At 52.5% G+C, this 17,005-nt stretch overlaps 6 protein-coding genes across 6 annotated transcripts; 3 read left to right on the top strand and 3 right to left on the bottom strand.

Annotated features, from left to right (window-relative positions):
* Positions 1-175: 175 nt before the first annotated feature.
* On the top strand, positions 176-1,351 carry SAICODRAFT_24370 (uncharacterized protein; the record flags this gene model as incomplete). The annotated part of the gene is made up of 2 exons (XM_019166772.1): positions 176-553; positions 611-1,351. The coding sequence occupies 2 exons, from the start codon at positions 176-178 to the stop codon at positions 1,349-1,351; spliced, it is 1,119 nt and encodes a 372-aa protein (XP_019025152.1).
* A 331-nt stretch (positions 1,352-1,682) lies between these two features.
* Positions 1,683-3,410, bottom strand: SAICODRAFT_6337 (p53-like transcription factor; the record flags this gene model as incomplete). The annotated part of the gene is made up of 1 exon (XM_019169985.1): positions 1,683-3,410. The coding sequence occupies one exon, from the start codon at positions 3,408-3,410 to the stop codon at positions 1,683-1,685; it is 1,728 nt and encodes a 575-aa protein (XP_019025151.1).
* A 443-nt stretch (positions 3,411-3,853) lies between these two features.
* SAICODRAFT_24368 (cysteine proteinase) lies at positions 3,854-6,640 on the bottom strand (the record flags this gene model as incomplete). Its single annotated transcript, XM_019166771.1, has 3 exons — positions 3,854-6,132; positions 6,182-6,435; positions 6,483-6,640. 3 exons carry the CDS (start codon positions 6,638-6,640, stop codon positions 3,854-3,856), a joined length of 2,691 nt encoding a protein of 896 aa, XP_019025150.1.
* A 381-nt stretch (positions 6,641-7,021) lies between these two features.
* SAICODRAFT_24367 (uncharacterized protein) lies at positions 7,022-7,809 on the top strand (the record flags this gene model as incomplete). The annotated part of the gene is made up of 4 exons (XM_019166770.1): positions 7,022-7,177; positions 7,230-7,418; positions 7,469-7,687; positions 7,738-7,809. The coding sequence occupies 4 exons, from the start codon at positions 7,022-7,024 to the stop codon at positions 7,807-7,809; spliced, it is 636 nt and encodes a 211-aa protein (XP_019025149.1).
* A 203-nt stretch (positions 7,810-8,012) lies between these two features.
* SAICODRAFT_34227 (cysteine proteinase) lies at positions 8,013-11,335 on the bottom strand (the record flags this gene model as incomplete). The annotated part of the gene is made up of 2 exons (XM_019168344.1): positions 8,013-11,154; positions 11,202-11,335. 2 exons carry the CDS (start codon positions 11,333-11,335, stop codon positions 8,013-8,015), a joined length of 3,276 nt encoding a protein of 1,091 aa, XP_019025148.1.
* A 3,084-nt stretch (positions 11,336-14,419) lies between these two features.
* SAICODRAFT_78170 (Pkinase-domain-containing protein) lies at positions 14,420-16,989 on the top strand. The gene is made up of 2 exons (XM_019171102.1): positions 14,420-14,810; positions 14,868-16,989. Exons 1-2 carry the CDS (start codon positions 14,524-14,526, stop codon positions 16,783-16,785), a joined length of 2,205 nt encoding a protein of 734 aa, XP_019025147.1. The 5' UTR covers positions 14,420-14,523; the 3' UTR covers positions 16,786-16,989.
* The last annotated feature ends 16 nt before the right edge of the window (positions 16,990-17,005 follow it).

Raw genomic sequence — 17,005 nt, 5'->3', positions numbered from 1 at the left:
GCGCGGCGAGGGTGTTACGAATCACGTGCACCAAACGTACCGGTATGAAAGCTTCCAACAAAGATTGCGATTCCTCCTCAACCAGCTGGACTTTAAGAGGTGAAGGTGCTGTAGTATCGGCGTTAACCTCCAAGTATCCACACACGCCGGTGGTCAACAGCAAGAAACATCAATCATGCCTCCAGCACCCAAGAGATTGACAGCACAGCCCGTAAGGCCCTCACGATACCGTGCCGGACAGGCGCCGGCCGAGGAATCCTCCTCGTCAGACGACGAGGAGGAAGACGAAGAAGCCGAAGACGCCGCCGGGGAGCCAGGATTGAGGGATGAGATTGATAATGAGCAACGTGGACTTTCTACGGCTATGCATACGATTGCGGCTATGCGGTCTGTGGCACTGGCAACGATGCATGAGGATCAGCCGAGTTTAGGGAACATTGATCTCGATGCACGGTTTGAGGCAGATCGCAGGAAGGAGGAGGAGGAGAGAAAGCGTGATGAAGAGGAGGCTGCGCAGGAAATTATTGGGATCCTCCAGGAGCGTAGCGAAGAGGTATAGCTTCAGAGTCCGTCGTGGAACATGTTCCATGTGCTAACTAAGGTCATACAGGACTCATCCGAATACGAAACCGACTCTGAAGGAGAAGAAGAATCAGAAGAAGAAGCGCCACGGATGTTGTTGAAACCAACGTTCGTCCCAAAGAATAAGCGGTCTGAGGTAAAGGCTGAGGAACCAGACCCGGAAGCCACCGAAGCAAAACGAAAAGCCCTCTCCATTGCCCTCGCTGAAGAACAACTCAAGCGTGACGCAGCGGAAGCCGCCGCAGCACTAAATGCTTCAGAAGGTGCGGAAGTCGACGACACAGACGACCTCGACCCAGAGCGGGAGAGAGCGGAGTGGAAGATTAGGGAACTGGGACGGATAAAGAGAGATCGGGAGGAACTGATCGCAAGGGAGAAGGAGAGGGAGGAGGTTGAGCGTAGACGGAACATGGACGAGGAAGAACGACTCAGTGAAGACACCGAATACGTCCGCGCACAAAGAGAAGCCAAACTCGCTCAGCGCGCAGAGGAGGCCGGAGTGGCCGGTGGACGATTTTGGCATAAAGGCGCATACTACCAAGATGCCGATATTTTGAAGAGAGCGGCCGTGGGTCCGGTGGAGGATGAGAGGAGGAATCGGGATGCGCTGCCGGAGTATTTGAAGAGGAATAGGGAGGCGGGGAAGAAGGGGAGCACGAGGCATAGTACGTTGAAGGAGCAGGATACGAGCAAAGATAGTTTGTGGGGAGGGAAGAGGGGGTTGGGGGGGAGGGAGGAGGGGAGGGATGTGAAAAGGGCAAGGAATTGACTTTGAAGATGAGTGGTGGTATGCAGTGTTCAATCTCTGGTGTCTCTGAGATATGAACATATCTATTGCCGTTATCGTTCCGGCATATGGTCTCCACTCTTCTCCAGCCTCTGACAGACCGTCACGCACCATCTTAAGGTACTAATTTTTTTTATCTAGGACCTGCGAGATATTTCGTAAATTTGTTCACAATGAGTTCCGTCGTCAAATAAGCTCCATGGGCAGAGTATACGTGAGAAAAATAAAAAATTGTCCTCTAGCTGCCCCATGGCCAAACCCCGATCCATATCCTCTCTCCATTCTAATTCATGATACCTCCTATCATTTCTCCTCATCCACCCTGCCCAAACCCCCTCCCATGACCATACATATACCCGACACCTCCGTCCCCGCCCGTACTCGTATCCCTATGACAATGTCCCGCATGGGGTAAATAGACGACATCGACGGGCGGAAGTGCGTACCGAGCATCCATCGGGTAAAAGATATACGCATCGCCATCGCCCTCTCCACCACCCTCACCTCCACTCCCAATACCGCTCTCGTCACCACCACCACCACCTCCAGTAGTCCCAGTTTGCTGTGACACCGACATCGACGCCTGGTCCTCCGGAACCGTCGAAATCGAATGCCGTTGCAGCATACTCGGCACCGTCGGCGGTGTCATATGATGCGACAAACTCAACGACCGGCACTTCGGCTTTTCCCGAGGACTCAGATCAGGAGCCGGGATATCCATGTCCATACCCATGTCCATATCGCGCTCTTCTTGGGTGCTCATCCGGCTTAGACTTAGGGTTCCTGTGCGGCTGGAGGAGGAGCTGAAGTCGGAAGAAGCGTGACGAAGGAGGATTGGGGTGGGCGTGGGAATCAAGATGGAGGTGGTGGTTGGTGGAGACATGAATCCTGCACCTGTACTGACAGCATTGATGGTCGGTGTGGGTGTTGCCGTCATCGTCGGTACAGACGCCCCAGGATACGCACTCCCACTCCCACTTCCGAAATCAAAGACGGCCGGCGTCCACGCATTCGTCGTCGAAGTGTTCATCGGAGAATACGCACCGCCAGTATAATCCGGCAAACTTGACGAAAAGTTCAGACTAGACGGCTGCGGTCGGGGTCGTCCGTTCCCCGATAACATCCCTGTGCCGACTCCAACGCCAGCTCCAGCTCCAGTCCATGCTCCTAGGCCAAAGTTGACGCTTTGTTGTCCCGCGACGGGGGTATTGTTCGAATACCACCCCGCCTGCGGAACGGAAACGGAAACAGGCACCGGCACCCCCTCCTCACCACCCCTACCCGTCCCCGTCGCCGTCCCCGTCGCCGTCGACGCCGACGCCGCGTTCGAACTCGAACTCATACTCGGAACCACACCCGCCCATCTCTCAGCCTGCGATTTAACCCCCGGAATCGGCTGTGTCGCAGAATCGGCATAAAACCACGCACTACGCCCACGGACGCAGATTGGTACGCTGTTAACCTCGATCAGAGGTACGTGTACTTGCTCTGGGGTTGTGGCAACGAGGGTTAGGACGAGGGAGTAGTTCTCGCCGCGGTAGGTGGTTGTACCGGATGGGGAGTCGGTCGTGGATGTGGATGATTTAGTTCGAGTGTTTTTTGCTGTGGCGGATTTGAATTGCATTCGTTTCCATGTGAGGGGTTTACTCTCCACCATCCCCCTCTCATTCCAAACCACTGGTAAAGGATCGGGTGGATTTCCGCCCGTCATGTCTTTCCGACTGGTTTGTTGGACGAGCGGAACGGGCTTGGTGGGGCTGGAGGACATGCGTGCACTGAGGTGTACAGACAGACTTTGTACGCGTGTCATCTGTCCAGCTGATCCGCGGATGATCCAAGTTTCGGGTGGAGCATTGGCTGTGACGAGGAGACAGGGCGCAAAGTAGTTTCGTCGGTAGCATGTCACGTCGTTCATTGGTGCCGCGATGAAGAAGTTTCCTTCAAGGGTGGGTGTGAGGGTGATGATGATGGGATCTTTGTTGAGGGTGGTGGAGATCGCAGTGAGGATAGTTTGAGGTTCAAAGATGTTGATCGTCGACATGGTAGCGTAAGCCGGCGCCTATGGTGTTCAACGGCTGTCGCTTTGTGGTCTTTTTCCCTGCAGTTGTGCCAAACGTAACGCGCAACAAACAACCAAAAATGTCGTCCCAGGTTTTGGGTGCCGGTATATAATGCCAATCAGCAAACACGAGCGGTGAGGTATGACGCAGCGACCGGAACAATTGCAATGTAGCAGGGATCAAGAGAGATCAAACAGCAGGTTCGCATAACAAAGCCGCCCCTCCGTTCCGAGATTCCCATTCGACTCCGTTAATTTACCGCGGACCGAGGTTGGTTGATCGAATGGACACATGTCTTGACTGAGCGCGTGTCAACCCGTGCGTTCGGCTATACGGGCCGATGCGCACCTAATGCTCGGGGACCCACTGGAAGGGCTTACGTCGGACTCCGGCGAACAAGATTCAATTTGCAATTGTTCTGCTCTTAATCGTCATCGCTATCGAGGGAAATAGCATTGTCTGCCGTCCTGCCTTCGTGCCTCATTGACTTTCTCCGATTTGCTCTCTGCCCCTTCGTGTCCGTCGGCGTGGGCGTAGGCGGCACACTCGCCGATTTCTTTCCCGCTACCATGTCGGCTTTTTCCTCCGCAGTCCTCCGGAGGATCGCAAATACGTTCCCCGTGACACCTGAATCCTTCGAAACACTTTCCTTCTCCTTCCCTGTGCTTTCCTCCTCCTTCTCATCCCTAGCATCATTCAAACTAGCCCGACTCATCGCCTTATCGATTTCCGCCTCCTTGGCCCTCTTCTTCTCCTCCTCCGCTTTCTTCATCTCAACCTGCCACTCCGCACTCAGCCCCTCAATCATCTCCCTCAACTCCGCTCTCTTCTTCCCAATCTCTCCACTCTTCCACAGATCTTCCGTACCAGCCGAAACGTCCCCACTCTTGTCCCGCCGGCTCAAGATATCGGGAAGGAACCTTTCCGGGTTCTCGAGGAACTTCTCGACGTAATGGAGAAGGAAGACACCACAATCGCAGAAATTGGATTGGCGGGGGACTCTGGCGTGAACTGCTGCTACGTCTTCGATGGAGACGGCGAGGTTCCGTTTTGCGAGGGCTTCGAGTTGGATGTAGGTACGGAGGGTTTTGCCTGTAAAATTGTGATGGCCGCCGAGGGAATCGAAGATGATGATAACGGGCTTGCCGGGTTCGATGGGTTTCTTGTTATCGCGTTTCTTTTGGGCTTTTTCGGCTTTTTTGTCGAGTGATTGATTTGGGTTTGGGGTTGATTCGATGGAGTCAAACGGGGTGCTGTCGATGTCGATGATAGCGCCGGACCCGTCCTTCTCTCTCAACCCTGGCGTAATCGGGGTTCCGCGCACAAGCTCATCATCTTGCTCCTGCGTTGCCTTCACCTCCATTATTGTATCATCCGAATCGTCATCAGAAGCTGTTGGAGGCTGTATCGCAGTACTAGACAAGGGATCCTCACTCATCGCCTCCCCATCCGCCAACTTTCTCGGCAACCAATCCAGGTTACAAATCAACGCAACATACCAATGCAGATTTTCATTCACGGGTACGACAACATACTTTGTCCTGAACAAGTCCACCTTTGCCGTCCACTTCTTCACGTTATCGTAACCCGGTTTGTTGCCGTTCTTGTCTTTATCTCGGAGACGTTTGTAGAAGAATGTGTTGAACATGTGGATTTCCTTTGCTCGGTCGGGGGTGGAGGAGAGGATTCGTTGTTGGAGGTATTTGAGGTAAAAGTCGATAATACTGTCATTGAGGAACTCGCCGTCGTCAAGTCGGTCAAGATCGTCGTTATAGAGGGTGATGCCGCTGCCGCCTGGAGGATAAGTGAGAATAGGCGTATTGGAGGATGTTGGCTTCTGCGCTCGCGTTCGGGCACGAGTTTCAGCCATTGGCCGTGTCTCACTCGCCGGGACAAACTCCCCGTCTGACTCCTCCGCTGCCTTCTTGATTCTCGTGGCCCTCTTACAGGACGCTGCGCCTCCTCCCTCGGTATAAGCATCCGTAGCCCGTGGTGCTCTCGCAGGCGTTGCTAACATTGGTCTCCCGTTAGAGAGATCTAACCAACCATCCAATATCCGCTTTGCCTTGCTCTGGTCCTGGATATGCTCCCATGTTACTTGCTCGTCGACCATTTGCATAGCCTTGATCATATTCAATCCGGCAGATCCCTCAGGAAGGATGCGGTAGGTGACGTGCGCAGAACCCCAAGAGGACCTTGCCACGACCAGATGAATTTGCAGGAACATGGCCGCAGCATCTGTCGAATAGATTATCTTATTGATCTTTTTGGATTCTATGCGGTGTTCGTCTTCATTCAGAGTCTGTGGGTAGTTGCTTTCAAGCTTCTTTAAAGCTATCACCTTCTCGGTAAACCTGAGGCCGTAGCCATCTTCTCGTACATCTTGACCATCACCTATGCGGACCCACATGACGGGTAAGATCACTGCAGGTGACGATGATAGAACCAGTGAGTCTCTTCTGGGACTGAGTGTCGACTTGCGCGGATCTTGTGAGTGAGCATCTTGAGCGCGAGGATTGAAGTAGGTACTCATGCCCGTACCAGACTGGACATTCAATGCAATCCTAGAGCGTTTACTCTTGGCTTGGGCACTGTTATGAGGACCTTCGTCAACGTCGATAGGCTCGTTTGAGTACTTCCCAGAAACGCCATTGGCAGTAGACCGTATTGACGATACACTGTCCGGAAGACCAATTGATGTGGCTGTATACCCGTCAGCAGAGCATAGTAACCAAGAGCATAGCACACTTACGCGAAGTGTCGTTGTCTATTCTCCGCCGTTTATTTGGCCCCGAAATGTACGTTCTGGGTGTATGGTTCCCGTGCCCTTCACTAAACGACCCAGCTCCGGTTCGCGGCTTGTTGAAGTTGGCAGTCGCATGACCATACGGATTGATGCCTCCTATTTTCCAAGCTGGTATATGTTGAGTTTGACCTCGCGGGTATGTATGCGGATCAGGGTGGCCCTTTGGTACACCAAAACTGACGGCACCAGCCACGGGGGCACTGTCAAGAGTTAGCATACACGCCAGGTGTTTGCAATTGACACTCACTGATGACGTGACGGCGGTAGCAGACTTCTGTTACCGACTGGGTGGGACGTCGCCAGACGTTGTGGAGCAGATGTCGGCGTATCCACCAAGATTACCGCATCGTCAGTGGCCTCCCCCGTAGGAGAACCAACCCCAGTCGAAGGCCGCTGCTCGCTCATACTAGACGAGGGACGTCTTTGTCGACGAGGGACGTCAGTTGTTTCAACGGGGGAGAGCGTAGACCAAGAGTGTTGGGGAGACAGAATCGTGCGTTTGGTTCATACGCCGGCGCCGGCTCCATAATTAAGGTTTCCAATGTGCAGTAGGCGTCACGTACAACAGTCCTCAGGAACTCCGTAGAATGATTGCTCATTCTTGGGTACGTCTTTTCTAGAATCGCCCTGAAACTGCCCTGAACTGCCTTCTCTATTCCTATCGTCGGCCTCATACGCCTGACGTCGAAGCTCACGACGCCGGTGCTCGTACACATTTCCACGACGCACCCCCAAAGCACCCAATTCTTGCGTTAGAGCGACTGGTCTAGTATGCAAACAATCAACATGCTGTTTGCAATTGCAGTTGCAGCCTTGGTTGCCGTTTTCCAGGCGCCAATTGCGTCCGCAACAGCCTTGACCTATAACATGGACGCCAATGAGCAGGCATGCTTTTACACTTGGGTAGACGCACCAGGGAAGAAGATTGCATTCTACTTTGCGGTTTGTGCGAAATGTTTTGGGTCTTACCAAGTATCTGACATTCTCCACACAGGTCCAATCAGGAGGTGCCTTTGACATTGACTACGCTGTCACCAAGCCTAGCGGCCAATTGATTCTCGACGGAGAGAAGGAGAAACAAGGTGATTACGTCTTCACTGCGAATGATGTCGGAGAATACGAATTCTGCTTTTCCAACCAGATGTCTGCCGTCGCGGAGAAGGTTGTTGATTTCGAGATTCACGTACGTTACCTACGTCTGCGTTACGACGACACAGCTGACAGATATGAAAGGTCGAGGACGAGCAACGCGCAGAGCTTCCTACTAAGGGTCAGAACCCACCCGAACAGACCTCAAACCTCGAGGAGAGCATCATGAAGATCTCATCCCAGCTTTCCACCATCTCTCGGAACCAGAAATACTTCCGGACTAGAGAGAACCGCAACTTCAGCACCGTTAGATCCACAGAGTCTAGAATCTTCTGGTTCTCACTTTCTGAATCTCTCATGATGGTACGGTTTGCCGGGCACCTACAAACGGCTTTGCTAATTCGGGTGTACAGATCACTATGTCTTGCCTCGAGGTCTTCATCGTCCGCACGTTCTTCTCCACACGGACCAAGACCGGTGTATAGGTTCTCTTAAGGTTCTTCATGCGCTTACAAACAAGAGCTACGGCGATACCCGAATAAAATACACGTTTGCACATTTTGCGACCACTTGCTTCATCTCAACCATAACGCCATTACTACCACTACAGACAATCACTACGGATCCCAACAAACAAGGTATCCTATCTAAACACCGCGCTTTCGACCCTTGATATTGTAGTAATACCTCATCCCTTGATCTGGAATGCCCTCTCGAAAGCACTGAAGCGCGTCCTGCCAGTCTTGTCGGCGTGATCCATACCCAAAACATCATCCTGCTCGTCAGCAATCTGTGATAATACATCGTCATCCTCCAAATATGTAGGTTTTGAGTAGCTAGCCTGCTTCACGACAGCAAACTTGATCTTCCCAAACTCCTTCTCCTTGAAGCCGGTACGCTTCAGCAGTCTTGCCTTCGTCTCCTTAAATGTCTCGCCTTGTTTAATGACGAACATGAATGGATGACCGTGAGGTCTTGATGGCTCCTTGCTGAAAGAGAAGACGGGAATCTTTCGATCATTGGGCTGGATGTGGATCTCCTCCTCGGGCATTTCCTCAACGTGCAGCGAGATGTAGTCCGGCACAGAGGCGACAGGGTATGACAACTCTACGGTCTTGTAGAGCTTGTTGTTGTGTACCTGGTACATACGAAGTCTCGATGCCTGATCCTCAGACAGTTTGAGCTTCTCGGCTAACAGAGGAATAGCATCCTGCAACGAACCGTTCTTGATAACCAAGATCTCCACAACCTCCTCCTTGGTAACGCCCTCTGACAGCCAGTGGAACTTGAGCGACTTCTTCGACTCAAGCTCCGTCAGACTGACATCCAGGACTTCGTAGAAAAGCTGAGTAGATGGGTTTTGAACGTAAGAAGGTTGAAGCATGCTCTGCAGCGTGACACCAGGTCCCTGCTTCACGACCGACTTCGGTTGACCAGTCTGACTGTTCGAAGTAGTAAACCGGACGTGTGTTGCGTCCACGCCGAGGTGTTCCGCAACCTTCGATGCAACAAGGGAGTAAGGGTTCTTCTTGCTGAGATCAAGAGAGAACTCTTTCTGCTGCGCATCATCAGTATATCTCGGCTTGAACATGACCCTCACGCGATTAAGCATGAAGTCATAGTATTCAATAGCAGAGATGTACCCACTGCTTTGCTGGATGTCGGCCAGCTGCTTCTCAGGCAATGTGCGCTGGAAACAGATGATATCACCGTCCTGAATCTCAGCCTGGTGGTACGTCTGCTTTGGCTTGATAGGCTCAATCATTCCCGGCTTGATCTCCTCGAAGAGTTTGACCTGGGTATTCGATGGCCAACCCTTCTTAGATACAATGGCGGTAGCGATATCGCCCACCTTGTCCATGCGGTTAACATATGTATACCACGCACCCTTTAGGGTCTGCGCTTCCGTGTCGAACTCCTTCACGAACACAAGCATGTTACCGTCGTTCTGCTCGTTCGGCCAGAGTGCGACACCATCCTCCACGAAGCTCGGGTCAGCGACCTCCATGAAGAACTTTACATCAGGCGTCCGGTGCTGGAAGTACTTCTCACGGACTTGGTCCATAGTCATGTCTTCGGCAGCTGCTGGAAGCGGCACGTCCGGACGCGAGGTCTTGTTCTGACGGTTAACCATCATCCAGAACCTAACCAGACCAGGAGCAACACCGTTCTCCGTGGCAATCTGCTCTCTGAACTCCCTGAACGTCATCGACTTCAGGATGCGCATCGTAATCGGCTCATCAGCAGGCACATCGTTTTCGGGGAACGATGCCTCTAGCCTGCCCATATCGAAGCCTTGGTGGTTCTTGTATTGATTGGTGTGGATAACACGTGCGTACATATACAGATGCCTCTCCTCCATTTCCTTCCTCCGCCTTTCCAACTCGATGCGCTCCTTCTCCAGCTGCTCCTTGATGTGAGGCGGGGTATCATCCTCCGAGATTGGTGCCAAAATCTCATCGATCATGCACTCGCGGACATAAACCAACATGTACGCGTTCATAAATTTGAGGTTATTAGCTTTCTGGAACTGAGGAGCGCGGACGCCAAAGCCGTTCGTGGTTGGCGGGGCCTCGCCTCCAAAGTTTTCCTCCAGAACTTCCTTTAGGGTTGCACGCACGACGCGGTCATCATCGTACTTGAACCATCCACTTTCCTTTTCCGGCTTAATCAGCGCATAGTAGTGACCACCGTGGAGATCACCACTGTGAACCAGAACACCGTGAAGCTTGTAGATATGCGGCTGAGATCTGTCCGCATCCTCCGCGAGGTAAGGCTCCAAATCGATTTCCAACGGGAACTCGTGGCGGTCGTTAATCTTGACCATGGCATCCCTCATCATATCGTACTCGAATCTCTTGAGCTGCAAGTGCAACACAGGTGGGAAACTCTGGAAGATAACACCCTTCTTCGCATCCTGCAAGCCAAATCCCTCGGCGAAGTATTTGTTGTCGCCATCCAAGGTTTCGACCTGAATGTAATCCTTGAACGAGTCCTGCAAGTTCTTCATGCCCTTCACGTTGAGCTGAATATCCCAGAAATCCTCCGTCCGTGAAGACTCGTAGTCGACATCGACACACTTGATATAAGACTTCATCTTACCGACAAAGAGCTTGTTGAGGGCACCGTCAGCCTTGGTGTTTTTCATCTTGCCTTCAAGGTTGTCTTGGAGGACACGGTTGAACTCCTGGACATCGTGTTGCATGAAAGCGTCCATCGAATCCCAACCGAAGGATTTCGTGAGATCGAGGGTACCGACCGCATCATCGGCAGTCTGGAGTTGGTAGAAGATTCGTTGAAGAGCGAGAGTGATGGAGTTATGTGGGTCATCATTCTCTGTCGGGATCTGGTATACCGCCTTTCTGAAGTAGTTGGTGTAATACAGCGACTGCAACAATGAGTTCATGTAACATGTTGCACCCTGGTTCTTCAACCCTACATACCCAGTCTCCTTCTTCGAATCATAATCAACGAAGTTGTGCCACAGCACTCCCGTTGGATCCTTGAAGATTCTGATGTACGCACTGATGACGATCTCATCGTTCTCAACTAATGGCCGGTCCTTGTCTTCCCAGTTTTCCGAGAATGCGCTGCGGAGGTGCACAAAGCGGGTAAACCCCCAATCGTTTTCTTGTGGGCTGAAACGGTGTCTGGCGTGTTGAGAGAGATACACAGACGGATCATTGACGTTGTGGGCTACAATAGAGAAGACTGCACAAGCGTGTCTGTTTTGCGACGGCGTATCGGGGGTGCGGACGTAATCCACGTAGGCCGAGAGGTGGTCCGTCGCACTTGCGCTCTTGTTGCCGTAGGGAAACAGAAGGATTTTCCTGTAGTTCGTTAGCAAAGTAAGTGGCAGTTGTCACTGAGTACCTACCATTTGTGCTCTCCAACCTCGAAGACTGGTCCTTCAATTCGCTCTTCCAGGTCCCGGTAGGTCTTGATGTGCCATTGATAATACCCCTCCGCCTCGGTCTCCTGGTCGAGTTTCGGCAGTGTAACCCCAAACATGGTCTCGGCTATAACCCTTTTATCAGCGTTGTTCCGCAGTAGCCAATGCTGTGGACCTACGATCATCTGCCATAAAGACCTTCTTCTCCGACACATCCGTCTCCACATCTTCAATCGCAATGGGCTCCCTCGGCTCCTCAGCACTATGCACACTCGCTGGCCGTTCCCGTTCGACGAGATCAGCCTGGATGGTAATGTTAGCGAGCCAATCCTTCGAAACGGCTCAATCGCCGTGCAGGGTCCCCCAGAAGACGTACCATTGTGGATCAAGGACAGCGTGTATTGACCCTCGGTATACTGATCGGATATAAGGAAATGTGTATACCAAGATACAATTTCGACTCTTTGGATCGTTGACTCTGACGGTCTTTCTCTGTTCTTTCTGTACGGTTCGGCGACTCGCACCGACATCATCGGTGTTGAGGCCGGCCGCGCTAAAGTCCCATGGAGTGCCCCGGAGGGTGGTTAGCCGACACCTAGAGGAGATAATTGTACTTTCAATTTCCTATTGGAATCTAATTAGAGATATGGGATCTCTGTTGGTGAATTGTGATTATATGGCCTCTTCATCCTTTGTCTGCACGTGTTTCTATTCCCACGGTGCGGGCATCTTCGAAACCCCGTGTATGCCCATGATTGATGACAAGTTGTAGGTGACACCCTAACACGTACGAGACTGTCGTTGTAAAAGGAGGGGTGTCGTCAGTTATAGTCGAGGATTTCGTAGCCTATTCACGATATCAGCATATATTCATGTGATCTGATGGGGTGACTGCGGGGTGAATGCGGGTTTGAATGGGCGTACGGTATGTGTATGATCGGTTTAGACTCAGCAGCCGCAGCTGTGGACGTTAAAGAACGTAGCAAGGTTCATCTGCATTCGAATTGGTGATGCAATTTGATAATGCAAACCGGAGTTTGCCCTGGGACAGTTGTTGCTGTGGCATTTTGGACTTGCTTCGATCGGCCGCGGACGCGTACGCAGTTGTACTTTGGTGCAGGTTGCACGGTGTGTTGGACCCTACGATGCGGCGCATGCTTGTCCTACTACCAGAGGACGGTACCGGTTTCAGACCAGCCTACCTAGACAAACAGCTATAACTGAAGGGGGTCCAGCCCTAATGTCTATGGCTTATGGAAGTGGGTCTTGCGCATAGTTCTTGACTTTGAGCCGGAAGTTCCAGGTTGGTCTTGGCGAAGGGACAGATGCTCCATGTACGTATACGTATACGTGGGAGATTTGAGTACGGACGTTAACTTGCCAATGACTGCCAAGGCGATTGAATTAACTCAGCGTCTGATACACCGTAGAGTGCGAACACCTCAAAGTCTCGGGCTTTAGGCGGTAAAATACCAATGTTTTCCTGGAGGTCTGCTGTTTTCTAGCGACCACCACCGTGCCGAAGCATGCTCATATACACGATCGGATCCATCGCACCAGCTCATCCATCAATGGGCAGAGAACCAGAGCACTTCTCAGGCAGGCTCCATCACGAGCACCTTATCAAGTAAATTATTTTAGCTTCCATGGTCGAGCATAGCAGCTGGCTCTCACGGGCCGGCCGCACTGCATGAAGATGCACCAGCCTGCGCCAACCAAAATCCAACCGGAGACGACACACCATCACGCCAGGGTGTGGAACCCAACAACCTTCATCGGCAATACGCCGCCATAACGGACACTAAATGCTGCAACAAAAGACGACGGCGTCAAGCTGCTATGGAGATCGCTCACACAGCAGTCACTTCCTGCTGCTCATCTGCAGCTGACGATGCTCATAACTGACGGTCGGACGCGTCGGCATCTGCCGACATATGGCTATCGGATCGATACCGCAAAACGCATAACGTCTTTTCTGAACGTTGTCCCTTTTACTGATTACGAGTTCTCCCTCAAGTGGTACTAGATTGCTTCTGCTAGAGCATACAGCCGTGGCGCAAAGGGGTCCCATATGGACGTGTCATTCCTGCGATTCACCAGTGCTCCTCTTCCCAGCGGTGATCTTTTTCTAAACAGCGACCCTTTCAGCCGGGATTTGCGAGCATGTCCTACGGAAATGATGGATTATGTTTGCACCTACACTGAACCTGGTGGGGGAGATTGTCCGACAGCATACAATTGACACACCCGCCCATTATACAGATTGACGGAGAGCTGTCACAGAAAGTCGAGAAGGTCTTATGTGGAGAAGGATTGGAGGATACCATCCGCAGTTGAAGACTGACTTGGTTTGGTCGTCCATATTTTAGCTTAGCTTCTGCGGCAGCCCATTGCTGCAAGCCGTTCCTCGTAGTGTCTGTAGACATCATCCCCTCAACTGCGACAGCGACGACAATTTCCAGAGTTCTCTTGACACCAAAAGTGTGTTGGTTCAGCTGTCCTTGTCACCTCGAGACAGGACATTACGACGAATTCTGCGGGTTGCTGTGGGTTTCAATTGGCTGCAGCGCAGAGCAGAGGTGAACACCACGGACAAGAAATGGATGACAACTACCGTCCGACGTATGAAAGCAGCAGCCGAGGTCGAAGACGTTCGCCTTCAATGCATCGCGGGCGAGGAAGTGCACACGATCGAAGCCCGCGTCGTCGTTCGCGGTCAGCATCACGTTCGAGCGTCACCAGCAACAGACGATATCAGAGAGATCACGATGACAGAAGCCGAAATGGATCCTTTTCACCTCCATCAAACAGAATAGTGAGGGACGATGATAGGGATGACAGGAAGTATGGGCAGGATCGTGGTGGGCGTCAGGACAGGGATTCTCGTCACAGCCGGTCACCAAATTCTTCGCGACGCACGGGCAGGGACGACCGTATTCACGGAAGACGACAAAGAGGAGGAAGTGGAGGAGGTGGACAGAGTATGTCTAGAGGTCGTGGCGGCAAGAGGGATTTTGGTCGGGACCGTCGCTCGTCCAGGGATTTCGATGACCGCCGAAGACGTTCAAACAGCGACAGCCCACCACCGCGAAGATCATCAATATCGCCAAGAAGAGATCGAAGCAGATCTCGTTCGCTAACTCCAGACCGACGAAGACGTTCATCTACCCCTACCCGTCGTTCACCGTCACCACCACCTAGGCGGGGTAACGACTTCCGGTCTCGCATAGCAAACTCACCACCCCGCTTCGATCAACAGCAAGAACAGCAACAACAATCATTTGAACCGCCGTCACACCCATCGCGAATGGGTGGTAACCAGCAACAGCGTTACCCGCCGAGTGGACCCGCTGTAAACTCTGCCCCAGGCCGCGTAAGCATCTCCGCACACGCTCGTGGACAAGCCCTACCCGACCAAAGCCAGATTTTCGAATCCAACTTTGACAACAACCGTGGTCGCGGACGAGGTGGGCATTTTCAGCAACGGGGACGTGGAGGGTTCAGGGGTGGACGAGGGGGTTTCTTTCAGCAAGCACAGGGTGGATTCCCTGTTCAGGGTGAACAATTCGGGATGGCTCAACAGCAAACACCAAGGTGAGACATTATGAAGTGGTTCCTTGTGTCGTCCAGCGGGCTAACATGTTTTTACAGAAGATTCAACAACCTTACTTGGCAGCAGACACCCACAGGCCCAGCTAACGAAGGATTCACTCCAGGTAGACGCCCGAGCCATGGTGATCCGTCTTATATGTTTCAACAAGAACAGACGCCCTTGGGGCGAGGAGGTAGTCCATCCAACGCCGCAGATGTCGCCAACACCGGCGTAAACGACATTCCTCTAGGACCATCTCGACTTTCGCCCGAGCAAACACGAGGCGGATTTCATAACCAGGGACAAAGAGGGCGCGGCCGAGGTGGAGCCGGAATCAGATTCGAACTTGGTAATAAAGGAAGAGGAGGGGTTCAGCAGTTCCCTCAGCAACAACAGTTTCACCAGCAGCAGGGCCAGGGCCAAGGACGATGGAGGAATTCGTTCCAGCCGGCAAACCAGGCCTTTCAGCAACAAGGGAACTGGCAGAATCGTGATCAGAATTTCCCTAACCAGCAACCGCAGAGAGAGTCGTTTGATTTGCCCCAAGATGCACCACTTGCTCAGAATGTTTTTATACCGGAAGCACATGTTGGAGCTCAAGCGGTCTTGTCTCAGCAGACTGGTATGACAGATCCGGTTCCCACTGTCATGGGACAGCCCGACGCTTCTGTCCCCCAACAGCCCTCGCTGCCTATCGTGCCTATCGCGCCGTCAGATCCCGTTGTTCCGGCACCCGGCTTGATGGGTCCGCCGACAATACCTGCTGCTGCTCCTGAGCAACTCGCTGATGTCGCGGCCAATATCCTGCAGAATGCGGAGGCTACCGCAGTTCTCCGCCAGAGCGGTGCTACTGTGGGTACGAAGCGTTCCGGAGACGATCTACCTGACAGACCTGCCAAAGAGGCTAGGATTGACACTTCCGCACTGACAAGACCCCGTACTAGGAGAGAGGGCGTGTACGATCGTATCGGACAAGTGGGTGAGGGTACCTATGGTAAAGTTTATAAGGCCACCAATACTCTCACCAGAGAGGTTGTCGCGCTGAAGAAAATTCGAATGGAGAATGAGCGTGATGGCTTCCCAGTGACGGCAGTCCGTGAAATCAGGCTCCTTCAATCTTTGAAGCACAGAAACGTGGTTCAGCTGCTGGAGATGATGGTCGAGAAAAGCAGCGTCTACATGGTATTCGAGTACATGGATCACGATCTTTCCGGTGTGCTGGCGAACCCCAATTTCAAGTTCGAGACGGCGCATATCAAGCACTTGTGCAAACAGATGCTCGAGGGTTTGGAGTACCTTCACCTCCGTGGCGTCCTGCACCGCGACATCAAAGGCTCCAACATCCTCCTCTCCAACTCCGGCGAGCTCAAGATAGCCGACTTTGGCCTTGCTCGATTCTTCCATCGCAGCAGAAAAGCAGCCGACTACACCAACCGTGTCATCACCCTCTGGTACCGTCCACCCGAGCTTCTCCTCGGCGCCACGGCATACGGCTCCAGCGTCGACGTATGGAGCGCAGGCTGCATCATGCTCGAACTCTACAAATCCGAAGCCTGCTTCAAAGGCCAAGACGAAATCAGCCAGTTGGAGATCGTGTATGATGTTATGGGGACCCCGACCCCCGAGACTTGGTCCGATGCGGATAAATTGCCGTGGTTTGAGTTGTTGAGGCCGAAGGAGGCGAAGACGGGAACGTTTCAGGAGGTGTACAGTAGGTTGTTGAGTCCCACAGCCATGGATCTCGCAGGCAAGTTGTTGTCTTTAGATCCGGCGAAGCGACCAACGTGTACCGAAGCCTTGCAACACCCCTACTTCACGACTGAAGCCCCGGCCCCGAGTCCCCCAGTCGGGTTGGGCGAGATGGTCGGCGATTGGCACGAATTTGAAAGTAAACAGCGGAAACGTCAGGAGAGGAAGGAAAAAGAGCGTCTTGAGCGTCAAGTTTCTGGCTCTAGGAGCGGTCAGGAGAAAGCATAGTCAAAAAGTTTGCGGGGAGGAGAGGATACCATATCTTTGTTTGTGCGATTAGGGCATCTATATGCATATGAATCCGGCGTTTTTGGGAAAGTGTGGTTAATCATATTTCGTATTGGCATACGATTACGATTTGCATGCGAGTGCGTCACAAATAGGATACGAGAACCTATAGCTATAGGCAAAAGCATCATTGAAAAGAGATCATTATTCACTATCTGAT

This window comes from Saitoella complicata, assembly GCF_001661265.1.
Source record: "Saitoella complicata NRRL Y-17804 unplaced genomic scaffold SAICOscaffold_7, whole genome shotgun sequence".
NCBI lineage: Eukaryota > Fungi > Ascomycota > Saitoellomycetes > Saitoellales > Saitoellaceae > Saitoella > Saitoella complicata.
The sequence above is the reverse complement of the archived record's forward strand: the minus strand, read 5'-3'. Positions and strand labels throughout refer to the sequence as shown.